The sequence below is a fragment of the Nuphar pumila genome, chromosome 6 (assembly GCF_984573655.1).
Source record: "Nuphar pumila chromosome 6, dmNupPumi1.hap1.1, whole genome shotgun sequence".
Lineage (NCBI taxonomy): Eukaryota > Viridiplantae > Streptophyta > Magnoliopsida > Nymphaeales > Nymphaeaceae > Nuphar > Nuphar pumila.
In genome coordinates, this window is record NC_143254.1 from 16,473,101 (window position 1) to 16,498,860 (window position 25,760).

The window sequence follows — 25,760 nt, forward strand, 5'->3', positions numbered from 1 at the left end:
TTCCCCGCCCTGCCCTTGCCACTTTTCCCCGCCTCATCCCCGTTTGAACCGGGGATGGAGGACATGAAACAGGGATGAAGGCGGGGGGTGGAGGTTAAAATCCATCCCCAGCTGGGATGGAGGTTCTAATCTTGAGGCGAAGCCGGGGTGAAGACCTACTTGTCCCCCGCCCACCCCACTGCCATCCCTAGTTGGTGGCTATGATTACACACTCAATCCCCACTCTCATTTTTATTCCCATCACCACCATCGTCTCCTCCAACTTCTCCTCGTCCTTTGTTGGTACCATCATCATCCTCACCATCTTAGCCTCCTCACATAGAAAAGTGGGGGAAGCCAAAGAGTAGAATTGTGGCAATCCCCACAATCACCATCACTACCACAACGTGTCATCATCTTTAATCATTAACCAACCATAAAGAAACACATGGGTCCCACCCGCATTTCTACCAGAGCACAAAAAACAAAAAGAAAAAAAAAGAATTAAAAATTCACTCTGGAGAAGCGACAGCAAAAGACCAAGAGTATGGCAGGAAGCGCTAGTTGGTGCAGATGATGCCTTTTCCATTCTGTTTTTCCTCTGGTTGAAGACATGTAACCGTCACCACCACCATTATCATCATTTTCATCACTGGGGTTTCCTCTTTGATCTGGATCACCCATCAAGGTATTGCAGAAATATATTTGAATTAATTTTGCTGGTAGATCTTCAAAATTTTACATCTCTTTTTCTGTGTTATCTTTTTCAATTGTATCTGTTTTACAGTTAACTTGTTGATAAATGGTTGAATGTGAGTGGAATTTATGGTTTTTTATCTGATTAAATTTGTTCAATGCCATTGCCATATGTTAAGTGGTTAGCAGACTTCTCGTTTTGGTATTATAATGGTCTGTAACTCTGTAAGAACCATGTGTTTCTTTTGATTTCCTTTTTCTATCTGTTTACTTGAAATGTATATGTTTTTAAATGGGATTGTCAACATCAATCCGAACCAACAAAGCCGATTATAGAACCTCCAATTTACTTCTTTTGTAAATGTGAGTGAGATGTGCATTGGTGACGTTCTAAGTGGTAGGCATTTTGGGATTCGTTCAGTTGTTATTGAACTGGAATTGACTGATCGCAATAATTCGGCTTTTAGAACGAAAGATCAGTAGATGGGTTCAAGATTCCCATCCCATCAGCTGAGCAATGGCTTGTATGTATCGGGCCGACCGGAACAGCCGAAGGAGAGGCCACCCACCATGACCTCCACTGCCGTGCCATACACTGGCGGAGACATTAAGAAATCTGGGGAGCTTGGCAAGATGTTTGATTTCGGTTTTGACGGTTCAAAGTCTAAGAAATCAGGCCCATTGTCTTCTGCTGGTTCTGGCCTCAATTCGGTGCCTACAGTTGCTAGCATGAATTGGCAGAGATCACATTCTGGCCCGCTTAATAAACATGGAGAGTATGTTAAAAGGACTTCTGGTCCACTTCGGCAGAACTCCGGCCCTCTTGCTCCTGTGCTTCCTACAACTGGGCTCATAATTTCAGGCCCGATCTCTTCGGGACCGTTGAATTCATCTGGCATGCCTCGGAAAAAGTCGGGTCCTTTGGGCTCTTCAGCAATGGCTAAACTCCCTAGCTTTTCTACTGCACAAAATCAAGCTGTTACCAATCTCACAGATGAAGAAGATTATTCTTTCATGAGGAACTTCCCAAAGCCTATTCTGTGGTCTGTGATCCTGGTGTTTGTGATGGGATTCATAACTGGTGGATTCATCCTCGGAGCTGTTCACAATGGAATCCTACTCCTCTTGGTTGTTATCCTTTTTGCAGCTACTGCATCAGTTTTCACTTGGAATTCATATTGGGGGAAAAGAGCTGCTATTGGTTTCCTTGCAGGTTATCCAGATGCAGAACTGCGGACTGCAAAAAATGGGCAATATGTCAAGGTTACTGGGGTAAGGAACATTTTTCATGAAAATTCTCTAGTAAGTTTTCAAGTAATATGTCAAATTTGAATTCTAACTTAAACTCATACCCTGCACCTCACTTTGAGCTGCACTCTTGCTTGGATTTCAAGATTTATTTGCTCGAGCCGTGACAGCTATCGAACTCAAATGTTCAAGTCATAGCAAATGATTTTTTGGCATTCGCCCATGTCTTGAGTTCCCCTTCTCTGACTATCTTTGATGTTGTGTCTAAATAACAGAATGTTTCTGTTTCTGTTTTGTCTATGTGCCAATGCACCATTTCAATTTATTTGTGGCAGCATTTTTCTTGAAAGCTATAATTGTGGCAAGATTAACCCAAACATATTGTGTTATGAGTTAAAAGTCATCTAGTGATTTTCAGGGTCTACCTTTAAATATTATGTGTCCTTTATTTTTCTTTCATGATTTATTTCGAATGCTGTTTCTTACTAGATTTTACTGGCATTTATGCAATCAAATTTTATATTGCATTTATGGGATGGAAAGTTCAGTCAGAGTTACCGGATGATTCTTAGAGAAACCCTCTTCTTGGAAAATCGCTTCTAAAGCGCGATACTCCACGCTTCCGAAACTTGATGTGAATCTCGATTCTTCCACGCTTCTCCTATGCTTTCCACGCACTTCATCTATTTTTATTATACATTCTCTCTGATGAGTTGTGGAGCCTGATTCACTGTTTTTGCCCCTGCAGGAAGGGGGGTCCGGGGGCTCCCCCCGGCGCGGGTCCCGGTTTTCAGTGGATCCGACCCGATTTGGTTAGGGTTAGGGTTGTCGCCCTTGCCTTGTTTATATTCTCGCTTTTCTTTCCCGAACTTGTAACTGTCTGTTAAGAGTAATAATATTTCTCTCTGGGCGGCCGTGGTTTTTTACTCTCTCTCGGATTTGAGGAGAGGTTTTTTCACGTAAATCTGTGTTCTTCTTGTGTTTTGTTTGATCGTTCTTGTTCTTTGTTTCCTTTTGATTGTCTTTTGCTCGTGGTTTTTCCTAACACTCTCACTCTACTTTTCTTGTTTTTTATGTGTTTGCTTTCATGCTTTCCACTCACTTACATGTGCTTTCTCTAAATTGACAATCATCGTTTTTAGATTTTGTTAAAAATTTAATTCTTATACTAAAAAATCATGAATTTTAAAAATAATCTCTTTTATTTTAGTTTTTATTTGCATTGCATTTTGATTCTCATTCAATTCTTATATTGTTTTTTTTATTCCTCGCTTCTCGCTTCCTATACATTTTCAAATGCATTGCTTCTCACTTCCGCTTTCTGTATAGTTTTCCGCTTCCGCTTCCTAGCCTGGCAACCTTGAGCTCAATAATATACACTTTCTACATCGTGTTATTCTCCGTACTTATAAGATGTGATAAGTCAGGAGTACTTTGTTTGGTTGTGCATCAGTTAGACTTCATGTGACACCTAACTTGTTTTCCACTTCAAGTAGGACATTGCAATTATTGTAAGCTTAATCATTGGCGAAGCATTCAAATGGGTTCTCTTGAAATTTTTGCATAATCCGGATGGTGATGACAAGAACCAAATTGGCTTAGAGGCGCACATTATGACACTCTCTTAAAAGCGACAATTGCCCCTCTATGTAAAAGCTTGGGTGCAAAAGGGTGAACTGCAACTTCGCTTCTAGGATACAACCAAGCTAGCATCTCTCGTGCTTTTCTCGATCACCTTTCGCACTAAGGCAACCGACTACCATGACACGATTACCCTAAGCAACTTCATAGAGAAAAAAAACTTTGATACAAGAGTGAAAAGAAAATGGGAGCCTATACCAGCCAAGTCATGCCAATTCACTATATGTGGACTAAGTGACCTTTCAGGGTATATATTGACCTGGGTTAGATGGCTGGTCAATAGGTCCTTAGAGGTCAATTGACCACAACATTTAGCATGCCCTATAATGGCTCTTAAAGCCCTACACCCCACTAATGTCTCTTAAAGCCTTGCATGCACCCACTAACACCCAGAACGTTGAGCTAGCCATTTAGGCTAGGTGGCACACTCAATTATGACTCATAATGACCCTTGATAGTTGGTCAACCTCCTAAACCATTTTTGGTGTTAAATCTCCTTTAAGAATTCATTGAATCTCGTTTAAAGAGGTTTTATAAGGTCCAAACGATCTAAAAATGTGTGCTAAAAAGATGTGTCAAAGTCAAACCAAGACCAAAATTAGATTGGACCCGGTCGAATCTGAATCCAAATCCAAATCAAAACCCAAGTCTAAGTCCCAAGCCAAATCCAAATCCAAGTCCAAGTCCAAAGTTCAATTGACAATCCCCTTGAGTTCCTTGCCCTCTAAGTCAACTCTACACATTTTAAATTTAATGTGTTTCTAAAAAATGTTCAATGTTGGACTAAATAAATTTCATAAAGTGAACTTTCCCTAAAAAATTTATTTCCTAAAAACTTAGGTAAAGAGAGTTATTTGGCCAAAGAGTTTGGTTCAAAAAGCTACTAATTTTGAACCAAACAATAACAATCCTCCACGTGGGTCAAAATTATAATAGAAAAAATAAGAAGCTAATTGTGAAAGTCATATGCATAAATGAAGGTACCTTTTGGGTTTGAATCTTCACTTAGTGTGAATAAGATTCAGACTATCTAAAAAACTAAGTAGCTAAACTTTGAACTTAGTCCCTATTGTTTTCTAGGGCCGTTCGTACACACATTCCTTTGAGGTAACCATATATGTTATCAATATACAAAGGTTGCATATATTAAGGGTCCTATGCAGTATCTCATTTTATGAGTACTCTAGAGCAACCTAAATCTTATAAAAGGTGACTCATACCTTTTCACTCGTGAGTGTTAAAAGTAAAAACCTGTTTAAACCATTTTAGTTAATTTGGCTTACAGATCTCATTAAGAGTTATGAGACTCATCCTCATATCATAGGTTTTTGAATACTTACATCAGAATAGGACATGAAGATACTTTCTATCTTCATATATATTATGGTACTCATCCAATTACTCCAGTGACTTATTTTTTTCATTGAACCAAACACTCAAGTAACCCGAGTCGCATGGTTGGTTTTCCATCACAGGTAATTTCTTTGTTAGTTTTTAATCTCATTCTCTCAGATGTATTTTAGATAATCATTTCGCGAAAGGCCTTTCATACATGGATTTTCTTGGTTTTGGTATGATCTCTCATAATCAACAAAAAATATTCCTTGCTTGATTAATGATTCACATAATTGTACTTTAGACTTTATAAGTCCCGATTTCTCTAAGCTTATATTCTTCACCTTTATATAATTGTTTGATTTATTTAAGCTTTTATATAATATGTGGATTTTATATTAGCAAAGAAAAGTGCCATCAATTGTATTCATAGAATCGAGTAAGTTGTCACCATGTGTCTAGATGTCCAAAATTCTTGAACATCTAGACATACTAGAGTAAAATTCATCTACTCATGGAATTAAAAATGTCATTCTCATCGTTGTTCTTTTAACTACATCACGTCCTGTAATCTTACATTTTTAAGATTCTTTAGGGCATGAAATGAATAACATTTATACTTCTGATTTTCTTGGATTATCAATTCTTTGGCTTATCTCACTTATGATATGATTGGTCTAGTTCCAACTCATAGCATAACTAAAAATTGCCAATGATATCTGTACACTTTAGTTGAGACCAATATCTTTGTGTAAAATAACACTAGGATCATACTGTATATCAAGGATTACACTTTCTCTAAAGCTTTTTAATATGAATGGATTGTGATCCACTTGCATGATAAAACAATTATAACATCACGCATTTAAACAATCAATCTCATAACATGAAAATAGATATAAGTATGAATCTAAAACCAAGAACTTATGAACTGTGCTACTAATATGATCAATCTAAAAATTAAATAAGTGCAAATAAATGAACATTAAACTCAAATAAATCCAAAACATAAAAATGAATATAGATCCAAAAACCAAGACCTTGATAAACATGTTACATGTAGAAAAGACCCAATACAAGACCTTAAGTGGATACTAACATTTAGCTCACAAGTATAAAATAACTAAAATGGATCCAATTGAAACAAAAATCCTAAAGTGGATTAGGATAAGAAATTGGATCCAAGAGTGGATCCAAAAATCTAATTTTTTAAAACAGGACAAAAAAAACAAAAATATGCATGCATCAATTTTCTAGATTCTAATAATGAAAAACACCAATATAATCCATCTATATAATAATGGTTTCAAGAGATTAGGGAGACCTATAAAAAACCTCATAGATTCTTCATAGTTAGGCTGAAGAATGCATGAGTATGTAGCCACTTGGTCCAAAAAGCAAAGACTATAGTGTCTTTTCAAGAGGATGAAACAAAAATTGCATATAGGATTAACAACGTACCTTACTTCATTCGATTTACAATATTCGATCAAACATCTCCCTACGTAGTCACCATGGAGCATGATGTCACTTTTAAATTGTTAGAATTTCTACACGATCTGAATGGCTACCATGGTGATGACAAGAATAGAATTGGCTTGAAGGCGTGCATTACGCTCTCTTAAAAGCAATAGTTGCTCCTCCAGGTAAAAGATCTGGGTGCAGAAGGGTAAACTGAAACTTCACTTTTGGGATACAATCAAGCTTGCACCTTTTATGCTTTTCTTAATCACCTTTCGCACTAAGGCAACTGACTACATTGACACGATTACCTTGAGTAGCCTTCTAGAGAAAAAAAAATAACTTTGATACAAGAGTGAAAAGAAGAAGGGAGCCTACACTAGCCAAGCCATGCCAATTCACTATATGTGGAATAAGAGACCTTCTAGGGTATATATAAACCTAGGTTAAACGGTTGGTCAATAGGTCCTCAAAGGTCCATTGACTGCAATATTTAGCATGCCCCATAATGGCTCTTAAAGCCATGCATGCACCCCATCAATAGCTCTTAAACCCCTTCATGCACTAACTAATGGTTCTTAAAGCCTTCATGCACTCACGTCCAAAAGATTGGGCTAGCTGTTTGGACTACGTGACACACTCAGTTATGGTCAAGAATGACCCTTGATTGACAAGTTAAAAATTCATTAAATCTCCTTTAAAGAGGTTTTATGAGGTCCAAACGGTCTAGAAATGAGTGATAAAAAGATTTGTCAAGGTCAAATCAAAATCAAGACCAATACCAGACCAAATATGAATCCAGAGCCAAATCCAAATTCATGTCTTAGTCCAAAGTTCAAATGAGAAGCCCCATGAGGGCCTTGCCCTCTAAGTGAACTTTATACATTTTAAATCCAATGTGTTTTTAAAAAATGTTCAACGTGAGACTAAATAAATTTCATAAAGTGAATTTTCCCTCCAAAACTCATTTCCCAAAAACTTAGGCAAGGAGAGGGTTATTTGGCCAAACAACTTGATTCAAAAAGCTACTAATTTTGAGCCAAACAACAACAGGTAATTGGTGTCATCATACCATTCTGCATGGTTTTCCCTAGTTCTTCTCCTATCTTGATCTTGTTCTATGTCATGTTTAATGCTTGTTCAACCATAGTTGCAATTCTTATTTTGTCCTTTGCCAACTTTTGTTGTCAGTGCTCATCTCTTTCTTTTTTTTTGTCCAATTTTTCTATAGTTTTCATTTTGATTTTTTGTGTTTATTCAGACTATCTTGGTCATCATTCCCATGTTTTAGCCACTAGCCTTTAAAATGCCTTAGTCAACAATCAATTCTATTGATGACAACTTCAGAAGCTTTCTTTTGAATGAAGGAGAAGGGAGGAAGAGAAGACATCTTATGAGATGGGAGGTGGTTAGCAGGTGAAGTTGGAAGGAGTGGTTGGTTTGAGAAGATTGATTGATATGAGTAAGGCTTCCCTTGGAAAGCTTGCCTTTTATCTATGGAAGAAATTTGACTTGGAGCATCATGATAAGAAACAAACATCTCTATAAAAGAAGCATGTGGTCAATCTATGGGGTCTGTAGAGGATCTTACACATGGAAATCCTTCAAAGATGGGATTTAATCAATAGGGTGAACCAACTTAGTAGATTTGCTCAACGATGTTGTATTTTCAGTGATTCATGAAAGTGGTGTAAGCCACTGGTGGTGGGATAGTGGATCCCTTGAAGAAGGCTTCTGGAGCCTGATAAGTGCTCATGGAAAGTTGACAATGGGAAATCGGCAAAATTTTTGACAGACCCATGGTTTAGATGTTCCTTTGATTTCCATGATGCAGCCATTTGAACTAAAATCAATGCATAACAAGCTTGATTGCACAATAGAAGAAGGAAGGGTGTTATATAGCAGCAACACTTCCCCAGTGATCAGCCAAAAACATTTAGGGCATGTTTGGTTGCATCGCATGTGATTTCAAATCACGTGAGATGCAATCAGATGTGATTTGAGGTCTTATATGATTCTAACTCACAAGGTGGACCATGTGATTTGGAATCACAAGAGATGTGAGTAAATTCACCCCAAATGTGATTTCAAAGCGCATTGTCCAATTTTTTCATGTTTGTTCTCATGCAAGGAAAGGGAGAATGAGAATTGTTCTCCCGCGGCTGTGAGATAATGATTCTCATCTGAGGCAATTCACCCTATCTGATTATGGTGATATCCTTGTTTGGGAGGAAAAAATCCTTGTTTGTGAGAGCATGTATAAAAGAAATATTACTCGACATTTTTCCAACCTATGTTTATTTTTAGTCAAAAGATCATCATAATTTTCTGTTATTCATAATATAATTAAGGCTCTTTGGTTGGTTCCTCTTTTCATAATTCTTCGGCATTTTCTAGTTTCTATATTATCGTAAAGAATAAAGTTGTCATTATTACTATGTATATTGTGCTGAATTTTGTTTCTCTGGTTTTGTTTTTTTTGTGTTTCAGTTGGGTGACACACTTTTTCTAATAGTACTAGTTACTTTTATAGTACTTGAAAGTTCATTCCATAAGATAAGATTCTTTTCTAGTTTAATCACGAGCCAATACACAAGCAAATCATTTTTCTTGATTTTAAATTATGGGCTTCATAATGTAGTGAAGCATATTCCATATGCAAATTTCTTGTTTAGATGCCTGAAATTTTAAAGCCTGTTTGTGTCAGCGATTAATAAAAGACATGATTCAGATCATTCATCTTTTCAGGTTGTCACCTGTGGAAATGTTTCACTTGAGTCTTCTTTTCTGAAGATTCCTAGATGCATATACACATCTACAAGTTTATATGAGTACAAGGGATGGGACTTCAAGGCTGCAAATGCAAATCACAGACATTTTACATGGGGACTCAGATCTTTGGAGGTTGGTGAGCATTTCCTTTTCTTCTCTCTTATATAACTGTTAAATTTTGTGTCCGAAAAATCATCGAAAACCAATTGAGAGAGTCCTATGGGTATGCCGTATGTGGTGTCAAGGTTCCTTTTGTAGTTATACGTTGCTAGATTTTAAGGTATATTGGTCTGTAACTCTACCTTGATCATGTTAATGAGAGGTCCCAGTGGATGGTCATGACATTAATATTTGTATTTAATGAGGGGCTCAAGTGTCAGACACAGAAAGATTTTCAAGTGTACCTCATACAAAAGCAATGCAAACTTTTATGTGTAGCAAAGAAAATAAACTAGCATCTATATGTGTATCAGGGGTATAATGAGATGCATTCACATACATGCACACTGTTAAGATTATATATATATATACATATATATATATATATATCTTTTTGTATATATATAATATTGTATACATATATACGTATATATATATATATATGTATACATATTATATATTGTTTATATATGTATGTATGTATGTATGTATGTATATACATGTGTATATATTTATATATTTACGTATATATATTTGTATATAATATATTTATACATATATTTTATACTTTAAGTCAACCATGGTTGACTTGGACTAGCTATTGGAAGCTAGTCCAACAGCTAGTGTGGTCTCCTTTTTCTTCTCTAATCTCTCCTTTCCTCCCTCTTCTCCTATAAATATGTGAATAGTGTGTGCATAGTGAAGGTGAGAGAGTGATGGGTAAATTTAGGTTCTTTGTGAGTGTTGCGAGTTGGAGTAAGGTTCTTTGTATTTTGAATTGCTTCTTTATATTTTTTGAATTTTATTCTTAACGAAATTATTCATTCATAATACTTGTATTCCATTTTTATTTCAAATACATTATATTTTGGTTCTTGGTATTCATTCTAAAGTGATAGGTTTTCCCTACGTTGTCATCATTTGGTATTAGATGTATTAAAGAAGAAATTCAAATACAAAGAACCTTACTACAAAACACTCATAACGCTCACAAAGAACTAAATCTACCCATCATTCTCTCACCTTTACTATGCACATACACTCACATATTTATAGTAGAAGAGGGAGGAAAGCAGAGATTAGAGAGGAAAAAGGAGACCACACTAGCCGTTGGACTAGCTTCAACCATGTTTGACTTAAAGTATATATATATATATATATATATATATATATATATATATATATATATATATATATATATATATATATATATATTAACATCTCACAATGCAGACGTGGATGTAAAGTTAAGTTTAAGAGAAGATTTTGAAGTACATGGGCCTTCTTTTTATTTCCAACAGCCAGACATTTGTTCATCACATGTGGAATGTGATATTTGATGGAAAGCTGGGATGTAGAACATCCATACCTGCTTAAGTGTCTGTTTGCATGGAATCCAAAGTTTGGTTTAGTGGGTTTTTTTGACCTTCAGCACATATTCCACAAAAGGATGAGGCAGTGGCAGAGTTAACTAATAAACAAGAATCTCTTCCATCTGTTTGGTGGAATATTGTTCTAGTAATTTACATATTCATAAGATAAAGTTCTTGACAAGAAAAGGTAGAAACTAACCTGTAAAAAGCAGTTTAAAAGAGTAGATGACTGAAACTTCCCAATATGATATCAAAAGATAGAGATGACCTTCTAGAAAATATAAATAAGTAAATATTAGAAATATTCTTCTGCAATGGATAAGACAGTGACAAATACAATAACATTTTACATTCTTAAACTCTTGATTGTCCAATAGTGATACTTATGATTCTTCAACAAAATCATTACTTTTTTACCTTTATGTAGTTCTTCCAGACATAAACAAGATGAAAAATGTAGCTTGTGATCGAATCCTGAACCTCAAGCATCACATAAAGGCCCAATCTGCCTCTTTTTTTTTTCTTGAAAATTGGATTACCTTCAATACGGATAGCACCCTTAATGTCAGCATAGTTGATAATTTATTGTGCTTCTTGCTCTTTTCAGGAGTTCAACTAATGACTTGGAAATCTACTGACCAGATTGATATTATTTGCATCTCATCACAGTCTACATCAAAATAATCTTCCACCCTAAGCAGAGGTTATTTAAATAATAAGATATGTTAAAGAAATTCCTTCCAACGGAGATAAGAACCATGTGGATTGTTTAATGATCAAAAAGAAACAAAATGCATGAACATGTACTGTGTTTGTACAAGAAATCATTTGTTAATCTGCAACCAGTTGCATTTATGTAAACAACTATGGAAGCTTTTCGATCAGTAATTCCTTATTTTGTAGCTAGAGATATTCAGGAGTATTGGCTACCATGTCATCCAGAAAATGTGCATCATATGTGCTGGCTTGAGAAGCATAAATGTGTAAAAAATTTGTAATTAGCTGTAATGAAGTAGCCGGTACAAGCTATCTGTAGCGCATGACAAGGTCATCCCTTTGTCCTTTGAATCGACTTCACAAAATGTTCACTTATCATCATCTTGCATACAGTGGGCATATAAGGCTAGTATAATAGCTGGAATAGCAACTACAGGATCACATGTGCTTTTGAAACAGTGAATCTCATAATTTGGTTAGGTTTGAATATTTTGTTAGTGAAGGAAAATAGTAAACAATTGCACCTTGATATAATAAATGTTGGTACATATTATATCTAAAGGTATTTTGCTCTTTCGATTATATTCTACCCTTTGTATATCAAAATATCTTTTCTTTGGATTTATAAAAGGGATACATTTCTGATAGAATTATGAGATTCAAAGTTTCATAAACCTTTGTGTGTGTACAGCCACAAAGGGATTCAATGTACGTTCAAGTATAGAACCATCCCTCACGTTAGCATTTTGCATTTATCTGGAGTACCATGCAAGTTCCGTGATTTTTATATTTCTGTAGATGAGGTGGACTAACTTGATTTCATTATTGTCTGCCAATAACTTTTGGAAGTTATGTTTCTAGGCCATCATGAAAAGGAATTTCACTATATGCCAAAAGTTTGTATTTCTGCGTTCACTTTTATACTTGCTTCCAGATTATGCAAAAGCCAGATTAATTGAGCAAAAATGATCTAATAATGTTTTTTTTTTGTCTTGCATAAAATTGTCACATATCTCTCCTTTCTGGAGTTGAATTTCTCTGAAAATTTTGTACCTGATAGCTGTACATAGTCCACAAAATCAGTTCCGAGCCTCTACATTTAAATACTTTTTTTGTTTGTTCATATGGTTTTTGTCTATTCAGTTTATCTGAGATTCGTTATTAACTTCTATCATCTCTTTGTTCTTTCATTGTGCAGAGGCATGTGGTTGACTTTTACATCTCTGACTTCCAATCTGGTTTAAGAGCTTTGGTCAAAACGGGTTATGGTACAAGGGTGACTCCATATGTTGAAGAATCAGTTGTGGTTGATATAAATAAGAACAATAAGGTACTATGTCCTGAGTTTGTCAGATGGTTGGGGCAGAGGAAACTTTCAAGTGATGACTGTGTAATGCGTCTGAAAGAAGGGTACTCTACTCATGCAAACTTCTTATTCTGCGGCATCTTTAATTGAAAATATTCATATCTTTATGGGAATCATAAAGCTAGTGCAATGGGAATAGGTCTTTGTTTTTCATGTCATAATACATATTTTTTCAAATTTCTGCCATCTTATTACTTTATTGATAAATATAAACTTCTAAGGCTCCGTTTTGATGACACTGAGAACCAGGTTATAAACCTAGTTTTCGGTGTAAATCAGGTTATGAGGCTCAAATCTGCATCCAGCTAAACATTTTAGTTTTTATCTTGGTGATATCTTCTGATGCCTTTGATCTTAACCAATGACAAATTTGCATTTACTGACCGATGCAGTCATGGTTTCCGCCTGTATGTTGCAGGTATATCAAAGAAGGAAGTACAGTGAGTGTAATGGGAATCGTGCAGTGCAGCGGCAATATTCTGAGGATCGTTGCGCCCCCTGAGCCCTTCTCCACAGGTTGCCAGTGGGCTAAATGCCTTTTACCTGCAACTCTTGAAGGAATTATATTGAGAAGTGACGACAGTTTGAACGCTGATGCTGTACCAGTTTAGCTTCAGGTCCCTCTAGCATTCAGCAAAATCTAGGTTCTGTTCCTTGTTTGAGAAAATGTCCTTTTTTTTATGACACCACCTGAGGGGTGGTTGTTAGCTGGTTTGTGTATAAGGGGCTTCTCAGCATGCCCCTGTTCTGCTGCTCTAGTATCCATTATTCTTGAGCATGGTGAAGGTTTTTTTTTTTTTTAAGAAACGGCACTCGGCATTAAGACCTAGTGGTGGTGGCTCAGCCTGCCATACCTATGGTTATCGTGCCAGCAATGTAAAACTCTGAGCCAAGACCCTTGCCTCAGGGCCTAGGCTGGGCATTGGCTTGTGCAAAGGTAGGATGCCCATGGGAATTGAACCTTGGCCGCCCGTCTAACGGCCAAGGCCCCCACCCCACTACGCCAAACCCCCTTGGGGCGAGCATGGCGAAGAGGTCGTGTGTAATGTTTGCTGCACAGGATCATAATTCGTAAGCATGTAAATTTTGATCAAAGTTTTGACAAGAAATGTAGGTATTGCTCCCTTTTTATGTGAGATATATTGATCTGCTTTTGTGTTTACTTGACACACACGTAGGTGATTTTTTTGTTATAATAGAAGAAAAAATCACCTCGCATAATACTGTAGGTCCTTCTTGGCCATTAGAGAATATACCCAGCTTCGGCCTCAAAACATACACCCATAGATTTCGAACTCATGACATCCCATCAAGTTGGTGACATTTAAGAGTCGCTCTTACAGATGAGCCAAACTCACTTGAGCTGAAATTAAATCTACCTCAAGTGATCTCATTTCAATTATGGAGAACAATATTTATGCAAAACCCGATCATTTGCACCGTAGCTAGCAGCGCGGGGGGGGGGGTGAAAAGATCAGGTGCAATATGATTTCCGAAATATTTGTGCATTAAGCACCTGATTACCCTCCATCTTGGGGACAGGGCCTGTCAGTTGTGGGGGGGGGGGGGGGGGCAAGGCCTGATGGAGGGCGATCAGGTGCTTAATGCACAAATTTTGTGCCATGTAATTGCACCTGATCTGGACTCGACGGGGGGTGCATGGGTTTGTCCGTAGCTTTTAAAGGTGGGCCAAGTAAGTCAGGGTGATTGTGGGGTCACACCTAGAATGATGCGTTCTTGAGAATGTAATGGAGGTGTTGGAATGCTAGGCAATTGGGGAAGATGAAGTGAGTTTGGAGATTAGGGAGTAAGGAGGGAAGGTTTGGGGGATTGGCTAGCTTGGGATGAGAGAGAATGACTTTGTTGGGTGGTTTGGTTTGGGTATGTTTAGGGTGTATAAAGATGGGTTTTATAAGTTGTTAAGATGAATCTTAAGTAGGTAGAAGCTCTAACCACTGAGTAGAGTAGGTCAGACTCTCAAGAGATCCACAAGTGAATTCTCTCCTTTCCATTAAACAATCAAGTAAAACATAGAATGAATCAAGAGACTTAAGTTGGACCTTATATAGGTCAGACCTTTCCTAACTACCCCCATATCAAGTGTGAATTACATTTGGACCTTATATAGGTCAGACCTTTCTTAACTACCCCCATATCAAGTGTGAATTACATTCATGCCATCCCAGCCTAAGTAAGTACATAATGACCAAAAAACAAGGGAAAACTACAAGAATGTCATACCCCAATTGGTCCCAAATAGGTTAGCCCGCTAAGTGTCGGCGGGTGTTGGGCATGAATCACCTGGGGTGAGGGTTCCTCCTCATCAAAATAATTGGTTCATCTGAGGCATCCAAGTGAGCTGTTGGCATCTCTACAGATTAGCATGGATTTGTCGTCATAGCCATGTAACTTATGAAAAGAAGAGAGTACATCCCTGCCGTCCATTTGAGAAATCAAGGGGCCAAATAGGATTCTAGAGAATGATTGGTATGTCAATCTCAGACCTACAAATATGGGCCACATACATTTTCATGGTGCAGTTTGGATGGTTAAGGGGGGAGAAGGCACTGAACTTAAAATTAAATTTAAGGAAACAACATGGGGTCTCAATTATGTTTTTATGTCATTCTTTACTTTTTCCCTGCTGCTATTTCTTACTTGCTTCCCCTTTTACTTTTCTAAACATTTCATGCTTTATGTATTCCAGCATTTCTTAAACACTGACTTTTTGCTTCATGCTTCACTCATTGCTTCTTTTGCCTCTAGTAACCATAGTTAAGAATATGGTATGGTTTGTTTCATAAAGTTTCAACCTAGCTTCTCTTGCTTTTGTGATGAAGAAAAATGCTGCCTTATCTTTGTCTACCATGTGAAAGAAGGGTACCAATTTCAGCAACAACTTTATGCTTCTAGAAAAGTCAAAAAGGCATTTTCATAATTTCTTAAAAAGGGTTCCACTGCTTAGTCAAATCTAAGGTTGTAGTTGTAAACACTGAATAGGTCAGACCTGAATTTTTGGGACCTCTCTAAGATGCACAATGATCCACTTTGGGGAGGTCCAGATCCAACTAGTCATTATTTCGCTTCCGGCATCCATAGTGATAAACATTTTTATCGGCAATTTCTCGTTTTTCAAAAACTCATGAGAAATTGAAAAAACTTCATAAATCTCATTTTTTTGGCAAAATCTCTGCAATAAAAAAATAAATTAAAAATATAAAATTTATTTTTTATAAGAAAATATCAATAAAAAATATTTAAAAATAAAAATACATGATTTTTTCACGATAAATAGCCATTTAAAGCATAAATATCACATTTAAATCATGGTATTTATGTTTTTTTCATAAATCGAACGATATTTTGAAAATCTTGCGAGAAATTGTGGTTTTAAACTTTCAGGCAATTTCTTGAGATATTATCACGAGATTTTCATAAATCGAACGATATTTTGAAAATCTTGCGAGAAATTGTGGTTTTAAACTTTCAGGCAATTTCTTGCGATATTATCACAAGATTTTCATAAATCTCGCAATATTTGTCACTACGCCGGCATCATCAGGTGGATCAAGTATCTAAGGGTTTTAGGCGGAGCTGTTGGATTTGGACCAGGGTCACCTAGGCATGATTTTCTGTCCAACATCATCACAGGTGAATGGCTTTTCCAAGTGGTTCAGCTGTTGGACCAATGATGTCAGAATCGTATCAAATCAGCTGATTCGTATTGAATAGGCCCCAAATCCATTAAAAAATGGGCCGATTTGGTTTAGTTATTTTTAATATTTTTAAGGAGGCTCAAATACTTTTTTTATTTTTTAACATTATTTTATTTTTCAATGACACATGTCATCTGATGGTTTAAAGCTGACCGATTCAGCATGATTCGGTTTATAGTCTGAATCGTTTCGAAAATTGATCCGTATCCGATTCTGATTCTGACAAAATTGGGCTGAACACCAAACAAGGTTGGAAAGTTTCCTAATTGGTTCTCAGGTTCAAACAGACCCTTTGGATCTGGTCCATCAATTCTGAATGAACCAGTGATTTTTCATTTCATGAGGAAAAAGAGAACAATGCTGATAGCACTGTAATCAAGTAAGGGCTTTTTGTTGGGCATTCCCCTTTCAGGAATTCTTAGCAAAGGATTGCATTATAAAAAAAATTGTTAAATTTTTTTTTAGCCATTTCACCCACTCTCGAACTCATTAGGGTAAAAGCCCTTGGTCTCCTTTCTCCTAATAGTAAGGGATGCTCACCCATATGTTTTAACAAGTTGATGAACTCTAAATTTTCCACCGGTCATTGTATCATGCCAAAGATGTGGCCAAGTTCATGAAGTTACATCCTCCATATGCTTGATTTCATGAACTTGGTTAAGTTTTGGACTGTCATCAAACAACTTAGTCCATATCAGGGAAGGCTACCAGAACAATCTTACGACGACTTAAAAAAAGAGATCATGGAGACTGAACTCCCAAGTTTTCCAGATCACTTGAAAGAAGAACATAAAGGGTAAGATCTGAGGGAAAATTCAAAAGAACAACTCAAAGCCTTGATTCTCAACTCATCTATGATTTTAAGTTAGAACAAAAATATCAGTATTTACATATGATTCAGTGGGATAGCACAAGCCACAAGTTAATACAGACGTACAATCGTTAATCTTGTCCCATTTTTTCCGGCCAGACTTCCGGTACTCGCCGTCGTTCATTCTGTGTGAACTGCACTCAAGGTCCCCCAAGGTGCAGCAAAAAAGTTTCAAATTCACCTTTCATGCAAACCATCCAAGTCGAAGCTCTGGTTGCCAAAACATGGTTATCGGTTCAAGGATGCAAAGTGACCTTGCTTTTTTTTTTTCAAGGTAAGCAGGGCAGAGTTCCTAGATCTGAGCTTCAGAAACAAAAAATGGCCAGGTCCGTTCCGTCGAACTAGTCATGCCAACAAAGAAGCATGACGACGCATCGCCGGATAATATAGAGCCTAGCTCTTTGTTCCCTCAGTGCTCCCCCTAGTCCTCTGCCGGGACATCTTCTCTTTGATGGACTAACCGCTCCCATCTTCATGGCTCACTCTCTTGTGAAGTCTTGAATGAAAGAAGACCAACTTGGGGTGGAATAAGCTGATGGCTTTGATTCAGGTGCAGCACAAATTTGATGTGAGTTGAATGCTCATATATAGGGGGAGAGTTGTAGGAATGAGTGGTTCAGGCTTAGGTTTGGTTGCTTGAAGTTCCAGCAGCAAGGTATAGGAAGCGTGTGTGTGTGTGTATTGCACCCCATTCATTGAGACATGACTCCAAATGGTTGCCAACTTTCATGCCATGAGATGTTCTACTCAATGCCCAATGCCAAGATAAACCATATAATATGTTTCAATCTAACATATATAATGTGAGGTTATTACTTTAATGCAAATGATGTTCTTCCACTTCATCTATATATTGCCTCTCTTGTCCATGTAAATGTCACTGGATTGGGCCTTGCATGGTACCTTTGACACTGAGCTGAACTTTACTATAATCATGTGTGAACTATAGTCCCAACTAGGGGTATGAATGGGTTGGGTTTACCCGGACCAGACCCTATAAAGTCCAGGCATGGTGATAAATAAGAAAAACCCGATTAAGATCCTGGTTCGGACCCGAAAGCCCAATTAGCTATAGTTTGTGAAATTTTATACTAGACCCGGGCCTGATCCGAGTTTCGATTAAGACCTTCAAAGTTTCAATGTAAAAATGACAAAATATTATTTTACCGGGTCAGGTTCATGTAGTTCTTATGCGGACTGGGTATGGTTTTTCTTATGGCGGGGTCTGATTAGACCCGGGTCTGGACCCAATACCATACCAAAAAATCAGGGTCAGGTCTGGATTCACCTGGGTCTGAACCAAACCCGACCCGACCCGTTGACACCTAGTCCCATGCTTTTATTGCAATACTACTGCAACAAAAACAGGGATGGCAGTGGGGCGGGGGACAAGGTCCCCACCCCCACCCGCCTCAAGATTTTATCCTCCACCCCCGCCCCGCCTCCCCGGCGGGGATGGATTTTATCCTTCACCCCCGCCTTCATCCCCGTTTCATGTCCTCCATCCCCGGTTCAAACGGGGATGAGGCGGGGCGGGGCGGGGATATTGCGGGGAAAAGTGGTCGGGGAGGGGATGAGGCGGGGATCGTGGTGGGGATGGGGCGGGGCGGGGAAAAGTGCACGTCCATCCCCGCCTCCACCCCTGGACAGGGATGGATTTTAACCTTATTCCCCGCCTCCATCCCCGTTTCATACCCTTCATCCCCCGTCCAAACGGGGTGAGGCGGGGCGGGGCGGGGCCCCGCTTTCCCCCGGTCCACTGCCATCCCTAAACAAAAACACTAGAACCATGCTTATATATATATATATATATATTTATTTGGTACTATTATATACTAATATTTTCTAGAGTTTTTTTTGAGAAAACAAGCTTTTCTTAGTCATGGTTGTTAAAAGTTTTGTCTAGGCGGTTGCAGAAACGGCTCTGACAAGGGATTCTTGAGCTTTAGTCATGTCTGATCAGATAGAGATCCAGGTTTAAATTAAAAATCCAGTGTGCAATTTGGGTGAGATAAAGAGATTGTCCTCAATTAGCAAATGAGCGTCCCTTACCACATGAGAAATGTGAAATAAGGATCTTTCCACCAGAAACTCGAACATGCACCTTGTCCCTCCTTTTTTAGAGCTGTCAACAGGTTGGATATCTGTCCCATCACGGTTCATCCAAATCCACCAAATAATAATCACTTAAGTTCTGCTTCCAGTTTGGGTTATGCTGGGTTGAGAAAATGAAATCCCAATAACTCAACCCACATAATTTATAGCGTATTTAGAATATATTTTATTTACATAAAAATATATAAGCAAACACTCTAGACAGCCATAGTTAGATATCTACCAAAAAAAAGAATCATAGCCCAAAACACATGTCACCAAGATCGGGTTCAGGTCGACCCCATTAGCATTCGTGTCAGCTTTTCTGTATAATCTTACCCAGATATTGGGGTTCGGGTCGGGTTGGTAATCCAGACAACATCCCTATCATACCCTTTTGCAGAAGGTGAAGAGATGAATCAACCCGCTATGCTCCACTCATTGGCAAGTCCCCCTTTGATGCTCGACGGGTAGCAACCCTGATCATTTGTCATTTAACTAAAATTAAGTAAAACCTGAACAGTTACCAACTTGGATTCAAATACATTTCATGATAGATTGCAACTTAGATTCTTGTTATCTTCATCTAGGAAATTAAAAACTCATAGGAGTATTAATGGTTGTCAACATTCAAAATAATTGCTTTCCATATTTTCAGACCTATGACTTATCCCAAGAGCTGAAGAAGAGAAGGGGCCCACACCCATTGAAGTGCATGCCAGCCTCTAGATGATAAAACAAGATAACTTAAACTATCATCTTGAATTCCACTTTCTTTTTCTTCAAAAAAAAACATGGAAAATAACTGCCAATTTATTCTCCTTCTCATGGTTGTGGCCATAGTGACAAAAGTTTTTATTGGCAATTTCTCGTTTTTCAAAAACTCGCGAGAAATTGAAAAAATTTCATAAATCTCGGCAATAAAAAAATAATTAAAAAATATATAAATTATTTTTATAAGAAAATATTAATAAAAATTATTTAAAAATAAAAATATAAGATTTTTTTCGTGATAAATAGCTGTTTAAAACATAAATATTGTGTTTAAATCACGGTATTTATGTTTTTTCATAAATCTCACGATATTTTGAAATTCTCGGGAGAAATTGCCGTTTTAAACTTTCAGGCAATTTCTCGCGAGACTTTCATAAATCTCGCAATATTTGTCACAAGGCAAATGACAAATACACTAGGGGGTGCAAATGGTTGGAGCCCCGACCCAGTTCTGAACTGGATCTGACTCATATTATCAGATTTGGATAATCCATGCCTGAATCTGGGTAGGATTCAGAACAATAACGTTGGATTTAGTTAGGTCTGGGTCAGAAGCAGTAAATAAATCGGTGGTTGTGCTTGCTCGGAAATGGGTCTGATCCAGGCAGTTTTATCCATTTCACATGAAAACCGATGTACTTACCTGTTTTCTGTGGATATAAGAAGGGGGTGGGGGGCATACCATATCTTGATCTAAAATTCTACCATATGTTCCTAGTTAGATCTGGATCTAGAACCGGAAGGTCAACCCTGAAACGACACACATCCAGCTTGTTTGCAGGCTAAACTGGAACTGAGTTTGACCATATCCAGTTCACATGAAAACCAATATACTTTGACCCATTTTCTTTTCGCAGATCAAGTATCAGAGGAAGTCAGATTATATCCAGATCTGAAATTCTACATGTATTTTGAGTTGGATATAGATATCGAAACATCCAGACTCATTGAAAGTCGGATCCAATCAACCATGACCGACCCATAGACCTGTTTACAACCCTAAAGCACACAAAAACGTGACCAAATTTCAAAAATACCATATTCGTCACTAACTTGAGAAAATTAGCTAAGGGACTCCTGAATCAAGCTCTCTGTTCTACCCCTTGGTAAGATAATCACATGTGCTTTTCAAAGAGGGTGCTCTGGTTACCTTGAATATTTATCAAAATTGTAAACCGACGATTTTCATATCTTATAAAAACCTAGCCATGTATCATAATCGAACGATCCAACAGTCCAATATTCTTACAAAATCAAACATGTAGAACACATCTCAGATTCGAGAAAAATACGATAAAAAAGCCTTAAGAAGTCCCATAAACTGCAGTAGGCATGGATGGGAGAAGACAACTACCTCTCTCTCTCTCTCTCTCTCTCTATATATATATATATATATATATATATATATATATATATATATATATATATAATGGGTCCGTGCTAAACCCATTTGGTGCTAAACTACATGTTAAATGGGTTTTTCTGGCTTTATGTGGTTCCGGCCCTATAAATGTGTTGAGTATGGTCGATTTACTAAGAATCCATTCTTGGATCATGTGTTTTCGATGAAAAAAATGATGTTTGGAGCCTCGAAAATTTACAAAGATTTTGGACCGTTGATTTTTTGAACTTTATAAAAACTCACCCATGTATTGGAATCAAACACTTCGAGTTGATCCCTATAAAATCAAGTGCATAGATCACATCTATACGGTTAGAATTTAAAAATAAAATAAAAGGCCAAAAAACCTATTTAGCAAGCTGTTTAGCACCAAATGGGTTTAGCACCGACCCATTACTCCCTCTCTCTCTCTCTCTCTCTCTCTCTCTCTATATATATATATATATATATATATATAAAATCAATCTATGCTTTTAATAATCCTTTCTTGAGAAATATAGTAGCATTATCTACAAATGGTAATTTATAATTAATGTCCTTCATGTTATGTTGGGGGTTTGTCTTTTGAGGTCCCCATTGAGGCGACAAGCAAGTGCCTCACCTCGAACTACCATCCCTGCACCTCGTGGCCCTGTTGATGATGACGATGACAATAATGTATGATGACTATGATTTTTTTTTTATGCATGACATGTTTAGGTTTGTAGAGTAGTAGCTCGTATGGAGTGGGGGCCAATGCCATGTAATGGAGGACACATTCAATAACAGGATCATGCATGAAGTCATAAGCATATGCTCCAAGGTAAGGTCATAGGAGGAAAGATTTCATAGTTCAAGTTGCTCTGAGGGTTTCCTAGATTGGGTGGTTAACCTATGCTTGGCAAAAGTAGCCCTAGTGCACATTTGGCAGACCCGTGATCCGGTTTCTTAGTTGAGAAAGTAGGCATATTTTCTCAGGCGAGAAAGTAACTTGGAATGTTTGCAACACCCTGTGATTCTTGGATTTATGAAGATCTTGTGATTGTAAATCACAATCACAACACTTTCTCAAGGTAGTGAAACATGAGAAAAGTACAAGTTGGGATTGTGATTGCGAGTTATGAATGTTTTTCCTTATTTTTTTGTGAAACTTGTGACCAACAATCACTTCTACTTTCTCAGTTGTGATTGTTTATCCCCACCTGTGACCAAAACAAACATGCCCTGCAAGCATGTAGTTCAATTTCTTGGGTGGGCTTGATTGTTTACTTTCACAGGTGAGAACATTTACCTAAGAAAGTTGTCTTCGCTCAACAGAGGTGGTCTACTTTCCCAACTTACAAGCGTTCCCCTAATGCAGTGGCCATAGTATACAATGTGTGAAACGGCAAAAAAATCATTAAACAATGAATTCATGATTGAAAAGGTTTTGCATTTAGAAAGACACGAGAAAAGAAAAATGTAACAAAATTTGGTAAATAGCAGATGCATACTTAATTAGTTTTAATTTTATGAAACAAGGTAAAAAAACAGAAATATATCTGAGATTTAGTAGGGAATGCGAACTTCCATATTCAAATTCAAGACTCAATGTGATCCAAGACCGAGATCCAATCCAATTGGATCCACATTTAAGTTTCTATGAAAATCACTTTTACTAAATATAATTTCTCATGTTCTAAACTTTCTCACAAAAGAAGTCCAATTACTTTTTTTGCTACTTTGAAAAAAAAAAAACTGAAGTTTCATGTTTTGATATTAACACGGAGAAACCGCCCCCAAGAACAAAGACCTAGCCGCGCTGGCTTTGCCTGCCGTACTTAGGTGCAGTGTAAAACTTTCTGGGCTTATGCTTTTTTTTTTTTTTCATTTTCAAATTTTATTAAAGAAAGGGGTGTTTTAAACTAAGTTTTGCTAAGTCATGAAGTCGAATGAATGACTTCTCATGCAATTTGAAACCATGGCACTTTATTACATGTGAGAAAACATGCATAATATTCATTAATTATTACCAAAGTGGCCAAGGGGATTCGAGTTGGGATCAAAGGAGCGGTTAAGTGCCATAGCCAATCACATGACAGCATTGTATGAGGTCCACAGCTACAGAGTGCAGGCCCCACATGAAATGCTGTCATGTGATTGGCTGTGTCGAATAGTCATGGCACTTGGCCGCGCTCTCAAGGGGACTCCCCTTGGTCGGCAGGAGCTGTCAGTGTGCGTCCCATCGCGGTGGGAGGACGTTGCAGGTTCAAAACCCAATGGTACCTTGAATAACTGGTGGGGTCTGCTTAACCCCCAGCCGTTTAAAAAAATATTTATTACCAAAGCCACAAACTAGGGTTTTTATTCTATTTTCAAGCAACCTTAATTAATTAAATGATGTCTGGGTTTGGGAAATTATATGATTGAAATAAATTAACAGGAACAAGAAATAAATGCTTTTTTTGCAGAATCCATGGCATGTTACAATATCCTTGTCTTTAAGTCAGTCATCACATGCATAACCCTCCAAAATAATACAAGTGAGATTGGATGTACATAGTTATTGTATTTGTCTTTCACTCAAATACTACGAACATAGTGGCAAAAGTTAAAAACTGCAAAACATCGGCAGCCAAAAAGCTCACAAGAATTTCTTTTCTTTTCTTTTTAAATCTCACATCTTTTTCCTGCAAAATTTCAACCATAAAAAATAAATTTTCAATATAAAAAATATTTTTAGAAGAAAATATAAAAAAAATAAAAACCACACTGTTTTTCATGATAAATAGTCAATAAAAACATAAATATCATGTTTAAAATGTGATATTATGTTTTTGACGAAAAACTTGTGAGAATTTGAAAAATATGGCAAGAAATTACTGTTTTTAACTTTCGGGTAATTTCTCGCTAGATTTTCATAAATCTCACGAGCTTTTTCACTATGCTGGGAAGCTCTATGAAATACCAAAGAAAATACTTTTCTAGCAGATAAGAGAGAATGATGCCACAAATAGGGGAGTTAAATAAAAGAAATGTTTGTCATTTTGTACAAAAATGTAAAGGTAGGGGGGGTGAAGTCTTTAACACATAAAACCTAAAAAAAAATAAAACTGTAAAAATAACTAAAGGGGCAACCAAAACATAGAGAATGGAAAAATGAATTTCAAGTGCTTGTAAGATCTCAGCTGGAGTAATGTTTAGAACAACAGTATATGTTTATGCCGTTGGGATGACAACCATAGGTACGGTAGGCTAAGACCAGCACAGTCAGGTCTTCGATCCTAGGTGTGGCTTTTTGTGTAATAAGTGAAAAAATAGGTCTACTGCAGCAGCTGTGAACTAGGGCATGTAAGATCCATTTTTTATTTAATTTTTTTTAGTTTTGAATGTCCATTAAATTTGAAAATTGGATTTGTATTATATATATAACCAAAGTTGTTAAATGCGATGAGGCGAAGCGAGGCGTTGAGCCTGCGCTTCGCCTCTGAGGCGTACGCCTCAGGTACTGAGGCGTACGCCTCTCACAACTGGAATGGAAGTGAAGCGGTGGGAGGGGAGGCAGTAAGAGAAGGACCACCCGCCCAGCTGGTACGGAAGCGAGGGATATGCCGGTCGTCCGGTGGTCTGAGAAGACTGAGCAGCAGCTGCAGCACAGCAACTCCGGTGGTCGGTGGTCACAACTGGTCGGAGGTTGATGAGGGGCGCATCACAGCAACGCCTCAGTACCTTGAGTGTGCGCCTCGCCTCTGAGGCGTACGCTTCAGGTACTGAGGCGTATGCCTCTCACAACACTGTATATAACATTAAACTAATTGTGTTTAACCTTAAAATAATGATATTTTTGAAAAAATGCAAGGTTACCTTTTTGGGCATTATAAATCTTTTGAACTCGAAAATAATTGAAAATTTAAACACCTTTTTTCAAAAAAGTAACTTTAGTAAGCTATCAAAGTTACCTTTTTTACTTTAAAAATAATCTTATATTTAAAAAAAAAATATTATTTTAAAAGTATTTTAATTATTTTTATAAAGTTGAATCCATCTAATGTTAAATACAACTAGTATATATATATATATATTTATATATTTATATATTTATATGGATGCCTACCACCAGCCTACAACAAATGAATGGGTGTTTTCGAGTTGTTTTCACAAATTTGACCTTACAAATGTCTTTGGCATGATTGATTTG

General features: G+C 37.3%; 1 protein-coding gene and 1 pseudogene across 1 annotated transcript; one reads left to right on the plus strand and one right to left on the minus strand.

Moving 5' to 3' along the window:
• The first annotated feature begins 1,158 nt into the window (after nucleotides 1-1,158).
• On the plus strand, nucleotides 1,159-13,358 carry LOC149834113 (protein SHOU4-like). Its single transcript, XM_090009976.1, has 4 exons — nucleotides 1,159-1,947; nucleotides 9,109-9,264; nucleotides 12,580-12,791; nucleotides 13,166-13,358. The coding sequence occupies exons 1-4, from the start codon at nucleotides 1,159-1,161 to the stop codon at nucleotides 13,356-13,358; spliced, it is 1,350 nt and encodes a 449-aa protein (XP_089866102.1).
• A 4,317-nt stretch (nucleotides 13,359-17,675) lies between these two features.
• On the minus strand, nucleotides 17,676-17,810 carry LOC149834114 (small polypeptide DEVIL 4 pseudogene; annotated as a pseudogene).
• Nucleotides 17,811-25,760: the final 7,950 nt, after the last annotated feature.

Excerpts from the sequence above, each read along its gene's own strand:
- LOC149834113 (XM_090009976.1), top strand. The coding sequence starts at position 1,159 with ATGGGTTCAAGATTCCCATCCCATCAGCTGAGCAATGGCTTGTATGTA. Across the intron at positions 9,265-12,579 it reads GGGGACTCAGATCTTTGGAG|AGGCATGTGGTTGACTTTTA; the intron begins GTTGGTGAGCAT and ends TTCATTGTGCAG. Across the intron at positions 12,792-13,165 it reads GTAATGCGTCTGAAAGAAGG|GTATATCAAAGAAGGAAGTA; the intron begins GTACTCTACTCA and ends TGTATGTTGCAG.